At 47.1% G+C, this 17369-nt stretch overlaps 1 protein-coding gene across 2 annotated transcripts; it reads left to right on the plus strand.

Moving 5' to 3' along the window:
• Positions 1-1452: 1452 nt before the first annotated feature.
• On the plus strand, positions 1453-14170 carry LOC142771428 (uncharacterized). Of its 2 annotated transcripts, none has more exons than XM_075872908.1 (4): positions 1453-1699; positions 5386-5645; positions 11133-11721; positions 14019-14170. In XM_075872908.1, exons 1-3 carry the CDS (start codon positions 1496-1498, stop codon positions 11701-11703), a joined length of 1035 nt encoding a protein of 344 aa, XP_075729023.1. In that variant the 5' UTR covers positions 1453-1495; the 3' UTR covers positions 11704-11721; positions 14019-14170. The 2 variants fall into 2 exon arrangements, with proteins under 2 accessions (XP_075729023.1, XP_075729024.1); XM_075872909.1 differs by having other exon boundaries at positions 14023-14170.
• Positions 14171-17369: the final 3199 nt, after the last annotated feature.

Genomic DNA, 17369 nt, shown 5'->3' on the forward strand with positions numbered 1-17369 from the left:
CCGGACTAGGGATGTCAACCAGCCCGGTGGGGATAAGGGCTGTTGTTGTTGTTGTTGTTGTTTCCCTGTAGAAATGGCTCGTACCCAAAGAAGGGGATTGGCCGATTTTAAGGTGAATTTAAGGTGATTTAAGGTGACAAGGGCTATCTGGCACAGCCAGCATCAATAAAGGTTTTTTCCTCCTCCTCTTCCAGCCTCAGGACCTTTGGCATTCCCCGCAGGGGTTGTCAACAGAGATGACCACATGAATGTAACTTGGACACTAGCCAAAGTGAGAGAACAATACTGGTGGTCAAACCTTCTGCCATCACTGACTCACCACGTCATGGCGTGGTAGATCTGCCGAAGCAGCAACTGATAACTGTAGAAGAGTAGGCTCTACCAACAGTTTCCATTGGCCTTGTAGCTTGAGCTCCAGTGGTACCGTCATCGCAACGCCACCGTCAAAGGCCCCCGTCTGCCTCGCAGTGAAGCCACCCGGCAGCGCCTCTTTAAAAGCCCAGAACAAAGGGGCTTATTCCAACGAGGAGGAGCCTAATGTAGCGGCGTAGCTAATCTCTAGCGCCACCTGCGGCGCCATTATGCTAGCAGAACTGCCAAGCCAAGCGAGGGCTGGGACTCGTGAGTCGTGAATCTCGCTCCCACCTCCGGCGCGGACGTCACGTTTTAGGTATGTTCAAATAAAGCGCTTTTTTTCATTTTATCACGCCTCAGCCTTCATCCTTAGCTCACCCAGCCCTCACAAATTATAGCTATGCTGCAGCTGGACATATATATTGCACGTATAAATAAGAACCACGATTGTGGAGCCTTTTACTAGCGCCACGGTGATTTCGAAACCTATAAACATTACCAATCTTGTTTACGAACAAGTGCGCGTCAGTATGTTATTTTCCTCGTTCGTTTAACTGATAAATTCAGCTAAAAATAGTCCTACCAAGTTCTCGGCTTTGCCAGGGTTCATTGCCTGAACAGCGCACAAAGCAATGAGAAGTCATCGCAGAACGAAGATAAACAATCAGCAACTAGCATCATAAAGGCTGCGATATGCGACTGGTTTCTTTCTCGTACCAAACAAAACACGGTGGATTCAGCTTACAAAATCATTGACAGATGGTGGCGTACTTTTTTGAATATCCCCTATTAGACAAGGAACACAAAGGACAGAGCGCTCATAACGTTTGAGAGTTGCTGTCACCGCTACGCCTTGCACGTTCTTCGACCCGTTGTCGGTGCTGTTCTGCCACAATGCACCTGCGACCTTCGCTCCCTGCCACGTGAGGCAGAATATGAAGGGGTCTGCTTGCTGCGCTTTATTTTTGTTTATTTTGCTGTCCTTTGTTGCTAAAATACAATTATGGCATTTTTCTGCTTAGTGGGTAAGCGCGCTTTTATGGGACATCATCATCATCATCTGTGGTCGTAGTCACGCGCGTGCCGCAGAGGAAGAAGAGTACACGTTCTGCCCGGGTGCCGCAGCATAGCCGCGGTCGTCATGTCGTTCACCAAGGAAGACGAGCTCAACGACGCCCAGGTGTCCGAGCTCCGCGACGTGTTCTTCAAGTTCGACGCGGAGCGCACGGGCACCGTGGCCTTCGAGCACGTAGACGAAATCCTGCGAACCGTCGGGCGCATCGTCACTGACCCGGAGTTCAAGAAGCGTGTCAAGAGCACCGTGCCCGCCGATCTCGAGAAGAAGGTGGGCGCATAGCTCTGTATTATCATCAAAGCTGTATGCAATATCATCCATACGTACAGGTTGCCACAGCTAACTCTAGCTATATTTTTAAAATATGCCGAAGTAATCAATGTTCAGTGTCTATTCTTCCAGCAACCTGGATAATTATTCAAAAATATTTCTCCCGGCAGTCACCTCCCATTGGCTCTCATATGTCACGTGATTAACTGCCGGGGGAGGGAGGAGAATAGTAAAAACTGGCTGCTGCGGGACAGACTGGACAGATGTGGCCTAGCGTGCGTTACGTTAGGTCAGGTCAAGTTCGCTTCTGCACCAAACAGCAGTCCCGTAGTCCCCAAGGGACAGATTGTGTCTCGCCGGGCCCTAGCGGTCCGGAGACGAGCCGTGACCGCAGCGCACCTCACGCGCTGCGTTAGCGCACCTTGCCAGGGTACGTCCGCTTTGTGTGTCGTGATTGAATTATCGCACCGAAGAGTATAGTCCCTGTGTTGGGTCTCCCTGGCTTGTACGCCGGGAGGCAGGCCACATGCGTTTGGTACCGGTCGCCGAGCGGTGGCGCCCTTGTCAGGGTATGGATAGAAGATGAGGGGGTGCTGGGGGAACTGCAGAAAAAGTTTCGGAAACACGGGAGGTTGGGAGACAATCTGTTCTCACTGACGCAGTGCATCGAAATAGCAGAAAAGGAACACAGGCCCCTGTGGCTAGCATTTTTGGATATCAAGGGAGCGTACGATAGCGTGGTTCAAGAGGAATTGTGGGGAATACTGGACACACTAGGCGTGGAACATGTAGTCACTAATCTTTTAAAGGGTATCTATAAAGGGAACAAGGTAGTTATAAAGTGGGAAAAACAGGTATCCAAGCCTGCAGAGGTGAAACGGGGGGTTAGGCAGGGGTGCCCCCTCTCACCCTTATTATTCGTGATGTACCTACAAGGATTAGAGGCAAAATTAGAGGGAAGTGGACTGGGCTTCAACCTCTCTTTAGTCAAACAAGGAAAACTTATTGATCAGGCACTACCAGCATTAATGTACGCAGATGATATAGTGCTAATGGCCAACAACAAGGAAGATTTGCAGAGATTGATGGACATCTGCGGTAATGAGGGAGATTGGTTAGATTTTAGATTCAGTAAGGAAAAATCAGCAGTCATGATTTTCAATGACAACGAAGGTAGTGAGCTTAGAATACAGGAGGTCACGCTAGAGATAACAGATAAATACAAATATCTGGGCGTATGGATAACCAATGGGACCGAGTATCTGAGGGAACACGAAATATACGTGACGACTAAAGGTAACAGGAATGCAGCAGTCATGAAAAATAGGGCACTGTGGAATTACAATAGGTATGATGTTGTGAGAGGAATATGGAAAGGGGTCATGGTTCCTGAGCTGACGTTCGGCAATGCGGTCTTGTGCATGAGATCAGAAGTTCAAGCAAGATTAGAAATTAAGCAACGGGGAATAGGTAGGCCTACCTTACGAGCTCACGGGAATACACCAAATCAGGGAGTACAAGGTGATATGGGATGGACATCATTTGAAGGCAGGGAAGTTAGCAGCAAGATAAAATTTGAGAAGTGATTGAGAGAAATGGGGGAAGAGCGTTGGGCTAGGAAGGTTTTCAGCTACTTGTACATGAAGAATGCCGATACAAAATGGATGAAGCGAACCAGAAAATTTACTGGTAAATACTTAGAACACAGCAGGTGGTCAAACCAAAAAGAACTATCGGTTAAGAATAAAGAAAGAAAGTGAAGGAAACGGAGACTGACATGTGGAGAATGGGCATGATTAAGAAGTCCGCACTAGAGATCTATCGAACTTTTAAGCAGGAAATTGCCAAGGAAAGGATCTATGATAATACTCGGGGTAGTTCTCTACTGTTTGAGGCCAGGACGGGAGTACTGCAAACCAAGACATATCGGGCCAAATACGAAGGGGTAGACACAGTATGCAGTGCGGGTGGAGAGGAAGAAGAAACTGCCGAACACTTGATAATGTTCTGTAAAGGGCTTCACCCTATAGTTCAGGATGATGGCGCAGAGTTTTTCAAAGCACTGGGGTTTAGGGACCGGGAGGGCAAAATAAACTTTAAGCGGGTAGACTTAACTAGACGGAGGTTATCTGATTTATTTATTTTTATTTAAGACATACTGCAGACCAAGGACCAAGCAGGTGGGCAGGAATTAATTACATAGAAAGCATCAATCCGCATGGTAAATTGGTGCACAATTCTGAAAACAGTCCAACAAGTGTGAAAAAAAACAGTACACAAAGAAACAGCGGCACAGTGAATGTTTAAAATATTGCAGAAAGTACACGCTTTTCAAAATTCGACACATCACGCGCCGAAATCACATCAACAGGCAATCTATTCCACTGCTCGATTGTGCGGGGAAAGAAGGAGCGCTTAAAAAGATTAGTGCGTGCAAAAATTGGAGTTAGATTGTGCTCATGGGTGCTTCGAGTTGAACGAGATAAGCGGGGCTGAATATAAAGTCCTGGATTAATACTGAATTGTTGGTGATATTGATTGGTGGCTAAAGTCAAGGCACGAGTGAAAATTAAACTCTTCACTGCAAAGTACGAATCCTCAAACTCACTTTTTAAGGAAAAAAAATAAATGTAGTTTTTGGCTCATTAGGTATTACGGCTTGGTGGCGCTAGCCACCGCCCGATCTAAAGGGTACAGCCATATCCATCCATCCATCCATCCGACCATCTTCCCCGTCACATGACCCTGTGGGGGGGGGGAGGACATTCCGGGACAGTCATATTAAGGATGATGATGGGTTGACGAGTTGTTTGAGACTCTGAGAAAAAGTGCCTGTGGCACCGCGTTTCCTTTTTATCTGACAACGGCAAGTTCTCCCGGTTGCTGGGAGAATGATAAAAAAAATTTTCATTTCGCCTGGCAATTAGTCGCGTGACATATGAGAGCCAATGGAAGGCGACTGCCGGGAGCAATTTTTATGAACATTTATCCCAGTTGCCGGGAGAATAGACACACCCTATTCTATGGCGACAAAACCATACCGATGCTGCTCGCTGTGGCATAAATAGGGTCGAACTTTTTGCTCGCCTAATGAGGTAAGATTGATTAATTAACTTGCAAAGCGACTAAATCAGACTAGAAAAAATTGCGGTTAGAAAGTTGTATATTGATTGCCCACTGCCATATTAGACAGTTTCTCTCAGTGAAGTCATTAAGCATTGATTTTTCCACTCCCTGCTATATTTTGCCCGCAAAAATAAAAAAATACCATGTGACACGTGTCAATGAACGCAGCGTTAGTTCTGTTGGCCGCCCGCCTTTGGTCCTCTGTTTTTCAAGGGTAAAGGTCGAAAGTAAGCTGTTCTTAAATGTGACATCATCAGTCATCGGTCTCCTTCATAGTGACAAATACGGACATTCCGGAAACCCGAGGATACAACGGGACCTACGCAACTGAATAAAGACCTGAGTCATACTTCGCGTCCCCTTAGATGACAGAAGAAGGGGGGGGGGATGTCCTGATATAGTATCCGGAGTAGTTTACGTTACAGATGGGCATTCTCATATACTTGTAGCCCCATAGTATCATTGACCATGGTTCACCAACAGTCCTGCGTTCGCACGCATCTACATCCCGACACTGCATAGATGAATTCGCATAGACTACATGCACGCGTCCACCACAGGTGCAGTTCCCGGAGTTCATGGACATGGTGCAGAAGTGCACGCGTGCGTTCAGCCCTCAGAAGGACCTGCACGACGCGTTCCGCGTGTTCGACCGCGACGGCCACGGTTTCATCACGACGGCCGAGCTTCGTCACGTGGTCACCACGCTGGGCGAACGCATGACCGAGGAGGAAGCGGACGAGCTCATCCGGGAGGCGGACGCCAACAACGAAGGCCACGTCGACTATGAGGAGTTCATCAAGACCATCTCCACGCCTCTGTACGCATCTCTATCGTTTGACAAGCTCTTCATTTATAGAGCCTCTGGTACAGACCTACATAGGCGCGCGCAGGTTTTTTTTTTCTTTTCTTTTAATGTCTGAGGTTCATTGCAGCACCCTCTTCCGCACTCCTCTCGTCGGTGGAATCAATAAAAAATAATAAAAAACAAAGAAGGTATGCGATCAATGCAGAAATTAAATTGAAGGAATTACGTACTTTATACAACAGCCTGCTATTAGTTCTCAGTTTTTCAAGGGTAATTGTGGGAAGTAAGCAGACTAAGCCATTCTTTAAATGCAAGATCAGGGATCTTTGGTAACCATGATTGAGTCAAATGGCATACCACAACCATGCTCATTAAATATGACATGTCCGACAATGTAATCGTATGGAGTATAATGGGCATAATTAATAAGAGAGCCCTCCCCCGCTCCTCTTGCGTGGCCCTCCATGCTCTTATATATGCTTACCAGATCCCAAATTTCACTGATGAAAGCATTCTTTGATCACTTGTAAGTACAAGCTTGTCCCATCGTGTGATTTTGTCTATGTCATTCGCGTTTCCCGCTAGGTTTAGCCCGATTCGGCATCCACCGATTGATTAGCCCAGACCAGCGCCTTGCTCTCACCAAGGTGCCGCAGGTGAAGCCTGCATCCCGCATCTGCAATCCAGCGTTTACCTCTTTCCACAAAACTATAGCACTAACAGACCCGGCCCATTTCTCGCCTGAGTACACACCCTCTTTTAAAGGGGCCCTGAAACACTTTTTTGAGTAACCGTGGAATTAATGCACTGGAGAAGCGTATTACCTCACAAACTGAACGCCGCAAAAATTTTAAGCGTCCTTCCAGTACGAGTGGATTTACAATGATTTGCCACACGCTGCAGTCACATTCTCTCGTCCCGACGAAGGCGCTGGAAGCTGAGAAGGGAGGAATGGGAGGGGAAAACAAAAAAACGTCACTCATGTCTCGTCACCTTGAGCTTTTTTTTTTATTCTTCGAAAACGCGGCTTTCCAGTGTGATTGCGCGTGCGTGCGTGGACAAGTGGTGGCTTTTCGCGTTGACTTCTGTAACAACCGAGTGCGCCATGTTCAAGTCGGCCAATGGCTGATAGATGAGCTTACTGGGCTTTTTTCCGTGATTTGTCGAGAACAGAGAAAGCTATTTTTAGCTGTTGATAATTTATTGTGAATTCCAGGCCACGTACTGTGCTATAATATTTGGCTCGCGTGTTGTGTAGAGCCTCTACTACGGATCGGTAGCGTTTTCTGACCATGCCAAAAAAGTTTTCCATGGCCCCTTTAAAGCAGACTTGCATCACAATCTGTACTAACGCTGCAAGCTTCAACCGCCAGCCGACTGGCAAGTCACCGAAGCGATAGAAACCCACAATGTAATAAGAGCAGCAAAAATAATTGTTGCAGCGCCATCTGTACGTATTTGCAGTATCTCCCGACAGCCGCCATTGTGCATGAACAGTCCCGCTTGTTTTGCCTACATACATACCACCTGAATCGCACAAAATGCCCGCATCGAAACGATACGTCTATGTCGCGTTTCTACTTCTTTTCACTTGCACGAACACCTCGTTCTTGCATGTTAATCATGTTTTCAAGCTCAATGACGGCTCAGCGCAACATTTTGGGGCTTTTTACAGCGTTTCTGGCATTTATGCAACTCATGTAACGGACTGTGCTGTTGCATGTCATTGAGAAGCATGATCTCCCAGCCTCTGCTGGCAGCTAAGGGTCAATTCACTCGTAGAATGTAACCAAATGACTCCAAACATTCTTCACCAACACCTGTTTGGGTGGTTTAGTGGCCATATGCATGGCGTTGCATTTTTATAAGCACAAGGACGTACGTTCGATTCAAGTCGGCTGCGTTACAATGAGTACGAAATGCATAAACACCCACGTGCATAGAATAATAAATCATCGGGGTCAAAATTATTACACTGTTTACACACTTGTTGTCGTCAGCGCCGTTGAACACATGAGACGGATAATGAAAAGTGTATATAATAACGTACTAACACTTGATAAACCGCTTGTCACACAGAGTACACAACGCCACACAGGCAAACGGCGCTTAATTCTTACTCGCTAACTTCTCCGTCCTCGACTGTCTTTACCAGAACGCGCACCTATTAAGGTGGCGATAGGGATGTTTTAACAAACTTTCCGACGTGCTTCATAATCGGGTAGTTTTGACTCTTTAAACAACATGTTTTACCTTCTTTAGTAATACTCCCAAGCATTTATATAGCTTTAATTGACTTCCTCCTGGCCGCCATTTTAAGCGTATATCGTTGAGAAGCTGCGTCGAATTCTACTTTAGACAGGTGCGTTTATCATGTCAAGAGTTGCAATCTGCAACAGTGACAACGTTCCTAAACACCTCCAGTGTACATCGGGCAATCGGTAACAGTGATAATATGCATAAACACCTCCTGTGTACCTTCAAGTAATGTACACGCGTGATTATGTTGTTAACGTCACTGAGGTATGTTTTGGTACACGCGCAATGATGTGCTGCTTCGATGCCTTCAAGCGCAATCTATAATCACAATGCAGTTCATGGCGGTGAGAAGCGTTGTTGGTGTGTTACAGTATCATCACTGTTCTATCATAACGAAAGCAACGCCTCGAACAGCCCGATGACTGCGTCAATTTTCGCTCGTTAACCGACAGAGCCTGGCTAAAGGATAAACTTGCTACATTCCGTGTACACCCGTGAACTTTTGCGTGTTTGACCGCGCTCCTGCAATAAAATAAATGACGCCCTGTGAAGATTACAGATAAGAAAACGAAGCAATGGTAGTCGGCAATTTCGCCTCGCTGGCGATCTTCCATACGGCACGCAGCTTTGCCCTCACGCTGACCTGAAAAAACCTCACGTAAATTTTTGGTCAGGTGGTACTTGAAACGTCATCAACGGCTAACTTAGATGTACATCAAGCCTAAATTTACACTTTAGCGTGACGTTAAGCATGGGATTTCTTTAGAGTGCAGTCTTTTATGAAATGGTTGTCCAATCCCGCTGCACCAACACGCTCATGTCCTCATACTCATGCCGCTACTACAGCACTCTGTTCCCGTAAGGTTCCACCGGCTTTAGAAGTGTAATGCCAGCTCTGTGGGACGCACCCTCGTGGAAACGCCGTATACCACTTTTTTATTGGTTTGTTTTTACCACGTGAGGTCTTGATTATACGAGTATCAGTGTCCACAAAAGCATATTTGCGCTTCGCCCCTATCAACTGATGGGGTCGACACACGTTGCCGACAACTTAAAGGAAGAAAACAAGACGTTCTTAGAATTCAATATCAGGGGCTTTCGGCCATCATTATTATTGAATTATGTGCGGCGCACATCAGAGGTCTATGCTGTCGTCGTGTGATGTCGTCGTCCACTCATGTCGCTTGGCATTACGCAGGCTAAACAATGTCATCTATAGCATTTTCATATCTAGCGAGGGGGTGAGCAAGAGAAGTGAGGCCGAAGAGGAGCACTGTGGGGGTGACGAGGAAGGAAAGAAGGGAGGGAGGTGAAAGGAGAGAGGTAATACGCAGTCATTGTAAGTATATAACGGCACCGCTTAGCGTTACGCACGCAAAACAACATACAGCATTATCAATGGCTCCGGGGTGGTGCCAGCGGGGGGCACGGGTGGGCTGACATCCCCCTTCGACACCCCCCCCTCCCCAAGATCAAGCATAGTCAACACACAACGCATAAGTTCTGTGCCTCCCTCTCCCCCTCAAGGAACATGATTGTCGTCGTACCCCACTAGAAAAAAAAAATCCTGGCACTGCCCCTGCAGTGGCTATTGGCCGTGTATAGCGAGGGGGCAGGAAAGGAAACTGAAGGTGAGGAAGCTCGATGATTGATTGATATGTGGGGTTTAACGTCCCAAAACCACCATATGATTATGAGAGACGCCGTAGTGGAGGGCTCCGGAAATTTCGACCACCTGGGGTTTTTTAACGTGCACCCAAATCTGAGCACACGGGCCTACAACATTTCCGCCTCCATCGGAAATGCAGCCGCCGCAGCCGGGATTGGAACCCGCGACCTGCGGGTCAGCAGCCGAGTGCCTTAGCCACTAGACCACCGCGGCGGGGCGAGGAAGTTCGAAGAGAGAAAGGCAGAGGAAAGCGTAACGAAACTATGTATGGTGTCGCGCAGGCTGAACCATTACAGCCTATGGCAATAATAGCCTAAGCATGGGGCAGACTAATCACTCCTTTCCGACTTCCCCCACAGGGCGCATGGCCGTACCTTCTTATGGCCGTGTCTTCACAGTTGCATAGCCACCATGTCTTGAAGCGCATTTTCACAAGACACGTTCGTAAACTACCTGAATATTCCAGAATCCCGATGAACTAGAATCTACCGTATTGCATCGTGTCTACCATGATCAATTACGCACATTTGAATTAACGTGCCTTATTTCTTTGAGAAATGCTGTTTTGCTCAGACTTTGTATACTTTTTTGCAATAATTTATTTTCTTTTGTTTTTGACATCTTCGTCTTCAGGCATTAGAATTGCTTTAGTCGCGAACAGCTGTCTATTGCTGATGCCCAGAGCTAAATTCCCGATGCAAAGCCTATAATGTTTTTTATAAGCCAACTAATTAAAGTATTGCCACACAAACATTTTCAGCCGTCTCTTTGTGCATTCGCCAAAACCTTCTCAAAGCAAAATCTTTTTCTTCATCGCTTGGTTTTGCAGCACCTACGTAATCAGCCCATCTGATCTCTCTACGGCCCATCTACGGTCCCTTATGATAAGATTATCATATGAAGCCACTTTATATCACTTCAGAGGGACGTCAATACTTTTTTTTTGGGTGGGTGGGTACTTCGGGTTAACGCCATCGATTATTTTTCGCGTCTGATGATGCATGTATACGACTTTCGGCTTAAGAAATAAAGCAATAGTTCGAACAAAAGAACGTTGATCACGTATCGAGACAGCTAAACGATAATGACGCTAGTGAGCTATAATGATGGCCACATACTGATAATAATAGTTGGTGTGCTTTTATGTCTCAAGTTTGTGAACGGTAAGAGGGGCGGGGGGCGCACTGAAAACAAAGAAATAATGAAGGTGCACTCACACACACACACACGCTTTCATTGTGTATTCGTTTTCAGTGAGATCTTACCGCTCATAAACAGGAAATACCACTGTGCCTTGATGTCCACCTTGGTTATTTCCCAAACCACGATATGTTTACGAGAGCTAAGGACTACCAAAATTTCGACCACCTACGGTTCTTTGACGTAGACGGGCCTCTAGCTTTCCGCCTGCATCGAAATGCAGCTGCCATGGACAGGATTTGATCACGCTACCTTCTATTCAGTAGTCGAGTAGGGTAATCACAAGACCATCGTGGCCGATTACCACGACTGAGCGAAAGTCGTAAATGTTATGTCGCAATATCTTGGTCCTCGTCTTGTCTATGACGCAGCCCGCCAGACCAGTACGGCAAGCCACCCAAGAAGAGGCCGCCACCACAGGTCAGCGAAATTCAGCCAGCGGGCGGCGGCACTCTTATGACGCACAGCGCGTCGAAAGCGCCAGCGGAGAGGGAGTCCACGAGTGCGGTGTCTGACGCGCCCGCCGGTGGTGAAGTAGGCGCGGCAGCTGCCTCAGAAGTCAGCGACAAGTCCGGCGAGAAGTCTGGCAGCGACAGGTCGGCTGAGAAGTCTGGCGACAAGTCGGCTGACAAGTCGGACGAAAAGTCTGGTCAGTCTTCTGTGCACCACAGCGACGACAAGTCCGGACAGGGCTCGAGAAAGTCATCAGCCAAGGGATCCGCTACGAGCTCGGGCAAGGGATCCGCGGAGACGTCCAAAAAGTCGTCCAGGAAGAGTTCCACTGCCGCTGAGAGTCACAACGCTGTCGTCGCCTCTCATAGTGGTCCACCAGTCGAGGCAGTGATGCACCACGCACCCGCCCTGAAGCACGACGGACATGTGGCCAAAAAGAACGACGGCCGTGTCACCAAAAAGAACGACGGCCGGGAGACCAAAAAGTGACGTCAAAGCCGGTTTCAGGTGCGTGTTACTCGCTAGCAATGGTCATCATCATCAGCCTGACTACGTCCACTCCAGGACAAAGGCCTCTCCCATGTTCCGCCAGTTAACCCGGTCCTGTCTGTGCTTGCTGCTGCCACTTTATACCCGCAAGCTTCTTAATCTCATCTGCCCACCTAACCTTCTGTCTCCCCCTAACCCGCTTCCCTTCTCTGGAAATCCAGTTAGTTACCCTTAACGACCAGCGGTTATCCTGTCTACGCGCTACCTGCCCGGCCCATGTCCATTTCTTGTTCTTGATGTCAACTATGATATCCTTAATCCCCGTTTGTTCCCTAATCCAATCTGCTCTCTTCTTGTCTCTTAAGGTTACACCTACCATTTTTCTTTCCATTTCTCGCTGCGTCGTCCTCAATTTAAGCTGAACCCTCTTTGTAAGTCTCCAGGTTTCTGCTCCGTAGCTAAGTACCGGCAAGATACAGCTGTTATATACCTTTCTCTTGAGGGATAGTGGCAATCTACCTGTCATAATTTGAGAGTGCTTGCCAAATGTGCTCCACCCCATTCTTATTCTTCTAGTTCTTATTCTACTAGCAATGGTATCACTATTTAATGATAATATCTGGGGTTTCACATGTTCATTAACCGCGATATGACTACAAGAGACGCCGTAGTGGGACTGCTCCGGAAATTTCGACCTTCCGGTGTTTTTCAACGTGCGCCAGCAGTGTACAGTACACGGACCTCTTCTACCATGTCGCCTTCATCAAAATGTCGTGGCCGGGATCGAATTCGTGACCGCAGCGGAGCACTGAATTCGTCAGCAGCAGAGCACTATAACCACCCTACACCACGGCGGGTGTTTAGATTTAGTTAAACGACTATGACACAGCACTCCCTTGCATGGCCGCTGAGATTGACAGGCGTATCAATTTATCTGCAGGATAGCGTGCAGGGGATGTGACGTGTCGTACATCAGCACGAGTGGAAATTTTGAACGGCGTTTGAAACAACACCAAAATGACGTCGCCAAAGGCCACACAACTGCTTATGCCTCGACAATGCGCCACAAAGAAAGTGGTCACAGTATTAACTGGGACGCAGCAGACATTATCACAACGGAAAGACATTTATCTGCCCGTCTTCTTTCAGAATCGTTTTGCATTCAGTGGACTAACCGCACGATAAACACGACAAACAGCAATCCATACCAGAGATATACACCCGCATGCTGCGCCACGTGACCTATAGATAGCCGCCTGCCCATGCTCACATATTGCGTTCAAGGGACCCGTATGGCCTGAAATGTCAATGCTTGTTTACTTTCGTTTTTTACCATGGCGACTGTAAGTTTATTGCACAATTATGTTCTCTCGCCAGACGATGGTTTCTCAAACGCTAGATTGTATCAATTTCACTTGCGAGAGGCGCGAATAGGAAAGCTATCCTGGATAACAAAGCTTTGTACCATGGCTAGGTTTATGTGAAAAGTTCAGGAATAAAAAAGCAAACAAACAACTTTGAGGAATATATTTAGTAAAAAAGGCTCAGGTGGGGTCAGTAAATTTGTATGACAACCCATGCACAACCCAAAAGTACGTAAGTGAAATAAATAAAGATATAAATATGGATGAAGAGGTATCACAGCGGTGGCATGTTTGGGGGGTTAGGGCTCGTCCCATTGTCCGATTAAACCTGGAAGGCAACGTCATTAAAAATACTTGAGAAATGGATACGTGGGCTACAATGAACACAAGTGATATAAAAATGCCCGAAAAGTATTGCCATTCAAACAAAGGCATAAATAAGTTCAGTAAAGAATAAGCTTAACGAGATGAAAAGTTCGTGAAGAAGCCGTGTTCACAAATATGGAATAAATGTAAGTGTAAAAGTACGTAGGTCAACGCCTCATTGTTTAGAAGTATTAGTTTTCTGCATGGAAAAGCAGGAACCCGAGAATTATCAACTGTTTTAAGGGCTAAGTGTAGACATATTCTATGTAAGAGCCGTCGACTCAGTCAGCAAGGTGAGGCGCTTCTAGCAACGTAGTGGCACATAGGCGCCGTCCAGCTCACCACCACCGCGTACAGTCGCTTGCAACTTGCACAGCAGGTGCAAAGCTGCCTCCGAGCACAGCGCGTCAAGGAGGTTCCCGCATCTACATATCAAGGATCGATCGTGTGTGTACATATACTAAGAAGACATGCGTGGAATATATTGAAGCTGTCTTGCAAACGTGGTATTAAATCATGTCCTACTGCAGTCAGCTCTGCCTGTGCAAATGGCATGTCTTTTTTTTTCTTTTGTTCCTTCACAAGGCAGTCAAGCTGGGGCCAGCTCTGGAGCCTGAGTCCCGCGATGACAACTCGGCCGATATCACGGCGTCAGCTGAAGTTTTCATCGGCCCACCATCTCAAGCTCGAAAACGCTCATGAGTGCCAGCGTCAGAAATAAATAACCGGTTCAAACTCTCGGCAAAAAGGTTACACTTGATTGACGACATGTGTGCGACCAGTGCTTTAGCTCGGCTGACTTCAGTTTATGGCAGTTTGCGTAAGGCTCTGCCTGTTAGACTCACTTAGCTATAGACGGTATAAGTTACCGCAAAGCACCCATCTCCTCATGCGCCTCTTCTATGCAGAACAGCAACGAACATGCGAATGTCGGTGTTTTAACATATTGCAGCGTAGTTTTTCGCAATATCATACATTCGCCAGAACTTTGGATCACCAATGCGCGGTACCACCACATTTTCATCAAGCATACAAGGTATTCTTGTAGCCCACCCCTGCGTGATCCATTCGCCCTAAGTGATCGGCAATGAACCGGACAGTTCCTCGAGGTGAGTGAATGCGTGCAAACATAAATGACATGAGCGCCTCTTCGCCATCATTTAGAAGTTTCTCTGTAGCACCGGTTGAGTTGTTGATAAAAGTACATGTATAAGTGGATGCAATGTGTCAAGCAAAGGGTTTTCTGGTGGAGTATACATTAAGGTGTGTCATGATTTATTACTTTAAAGAACTATTTATATTTTGGTAGCTGCATGGCAGATTAAAGAGAGGGGGGCGACCTTGCCTAGACAATGGCCAAGAGCTCTTGGGCTCTGGTGGCATCCTCGGCCTGCTGGACAGCCTTGAGTACAACTTAGTGTGAACCATAAGCGTGCGTATGGTTTTCCTTTACCATCCTCCTCTAGTAGCGCCCCCCCCCCTCTAATTAGGGTAATGTTTTGTGTGGCACCTGGTGGATTGAATCTCACCCACACACTTCTTCCTTTGTATTAAAATGACAAGCTTGACAGTCTGCTAATTGGACTTCGCAAATATTTTTACAAGACTACGCCAGCGCATGATGTCCGAACGGCAAAAACGTGTATATAGCTAGGTTGAACCGGTGTCAGTGCCTCCATACCATATGCAAACATAGGGCATTGTACAGATGCACATATATACCCCCTAAAGTGGACGGGTGGGGATAGGGGTGATCGCCGCTGTAACTCGGTTGGTAGAGCATCGAAAGTGTCATTCGAAAGTCGTACGTTCGGTCCCTGCCAGTGGCAAGTAGTCTTTCAGCCCGCCATATACTTCGCGTTTACACCATAATTACAACCAATAGCATCCTCTATACTTTCCTTTCCTCCAGTTCTAAAAAACGTGTTCTGTGCGATAGTCGCTCCGAGCGTATGCGCACGTACCCTGTCTGTGATTCGGGCGCTACAGAACCGAGCTCCCTAAAAGGTTCATTGACCTATATTTTGGGACGCCCCTAGCTATCATCAAGGTGATTGCAAAATAATTGCTGTGGGCTCGCCCAGGCTTTCATTGAAGCCGTCTTTCCCGTGCCAAAGTCCTGAGGTCTAGGCGACCACCCGACATTCGGCACTGGATTCATAGACCGTTATATCACCTCTAACGTGAAGCAAAACTTCTTGTGTATCTACGACTCCGCGTTGTACTATACCTAAAAAGATGCTTTCGAAAATCAAAATAAGGGTCTTTTCCACCAATGCGTTGGAAAACGCACATTCGAGAGCCGCGCCAAGATTTATACGCTTATATATGGGTTGTCTTCTAGCTATTATGCAGTATATACTCTTAACTATGCGTGTGCTAGTATTCGAAACTTCGAATAACCGATACGAATGGTTTGGTATTCCATTCGATTCGCGGGGCACTTTCACTGTTCGAAACATTCGAATACTCGTGGTTGAAATACTCATAAGAATCACTGAAATCAGCACAGAGAAGTACGTACCTGTGCTGAATTTCGTAATATTGGGTGCACCAGTAGATAAGCTTCAGTTGCCACCAGAGCAGTCAGTCTGAGCGTGAGTTTGAGTCCTGGTGAGTAGTCTTTTGGTGAGCTTGAGTCCGAGTCATTCTAGTTAGGAAAAACTTTGTATAGTCCTAGTGTACCAAGTCCACTTGAGGAAAATTTTGGTGTGCTAAGTCTGGGCCCTTGGCACGAATATATTTCTTGAGCGAGACTGATTGAGCTCCAGAATTTTTAGCCGACCTAAAATCGCATATAGTTGATGTCATCCTTTCCACCAGCTTTATACGTTTTTAACTACGTCTACTCACACAATAAGCAATTATATTGGGCCAGTTAGTAGGAATCCATCTTGGTAGGAAGCACAGCGACTTATACACGGAACACACAACGCAAGCGCATGTGTCATGTGTGTTCTGTGTATAGGGAAAGAAAATAGGAGGAAAAGAACGACAGGGAGGTTAACCAGCATGTAGGCAGCCAGTTTGCTACCCTGCGCATGGGATGGGGAAGATGAAAGATGCCGTGGAGAGCAGAGAGGGAAGAGAGATAAACACAGCACATTTGGCAGCACACTCAGTCATAGTCCAGTTTTGTCTTTCGCGGTGTGTGACATTGCTGTTACAGCCGCTTATTCAAGTCCGGGTCGCGTAGGAATTTCAACAGAGCTTTTGTCGCCTTCTGTTGCAATGTATTCTCTCGGGCACTTGACATAATAGTGTCCACAGCCATTTGGCTGTTGTCGATGCGCGCAAGAACGGACGCCAGTGACGGTCTCTGGATGTCATACAATGGACAGTCGCACAGGATGTGGTGTAGCGTCTCTTCGCAATGACAGGCATCGCAGAGAGCATTGTCGGCCATTCCTATGACAAAGAATTAAGATTTTGAAAATGCCACTCCTAGCCATACGCGATGAAGAAGGGTGGCTTCTCTTCGGTCGAGCCCAGTGCGCATGCGGAGAGCCGTCAAAGAAGGCAGGTGTTGTTGACGATTTGTCTCGTTGCTTGGTGGGCACCATAGTGAAAACGTGATTTCATGCGCAAGTCGTCGAAGATTACGGGCTGCATCGGTCCGCGACAGTTGTATGACTTCTTCGCGTTTTCCTTCAATAGCTGCCCGTGCGGCAGTATCGGCATGTTCGTTCTCTATGACGCCGCAGTGACTAGGCAGCCACTTAAACGTCACATGATGCCCTTTCTCGTCTGAAGTGTGGAGAAGGCATCGAATTTCGAAAACAAGCTGTTCATACGACCCGCGACGCAGTGCTGAGAGCACAGATTGTAGGGCAGCCCTTGAGTCACTCAAAATTGACCATTTTTGCGGTGGTTCCCGATTAACCACACAAAGTGCAGCGCGCAAAGCAGCTAGTTCCGCTGCTGTAGATGCCGTGG

Source organism: Rhipicephalus microplus, chromosome 9 (genome assembly GCF_043290135.1).
Source record: "Rhipicephalus microplus isolate Deutch F79 chromosome 9, USDA_Rmic, whole genome shotgun sequence".
In the NCBI taxonomy this organism is placed as follows: domain Eukaryota; kingdom Metazoa; phylum Arthropoda; class Arachnida; order Ixodida; family Ixodidae; genus Rhipicephalus; species Rhipicephalus microplus.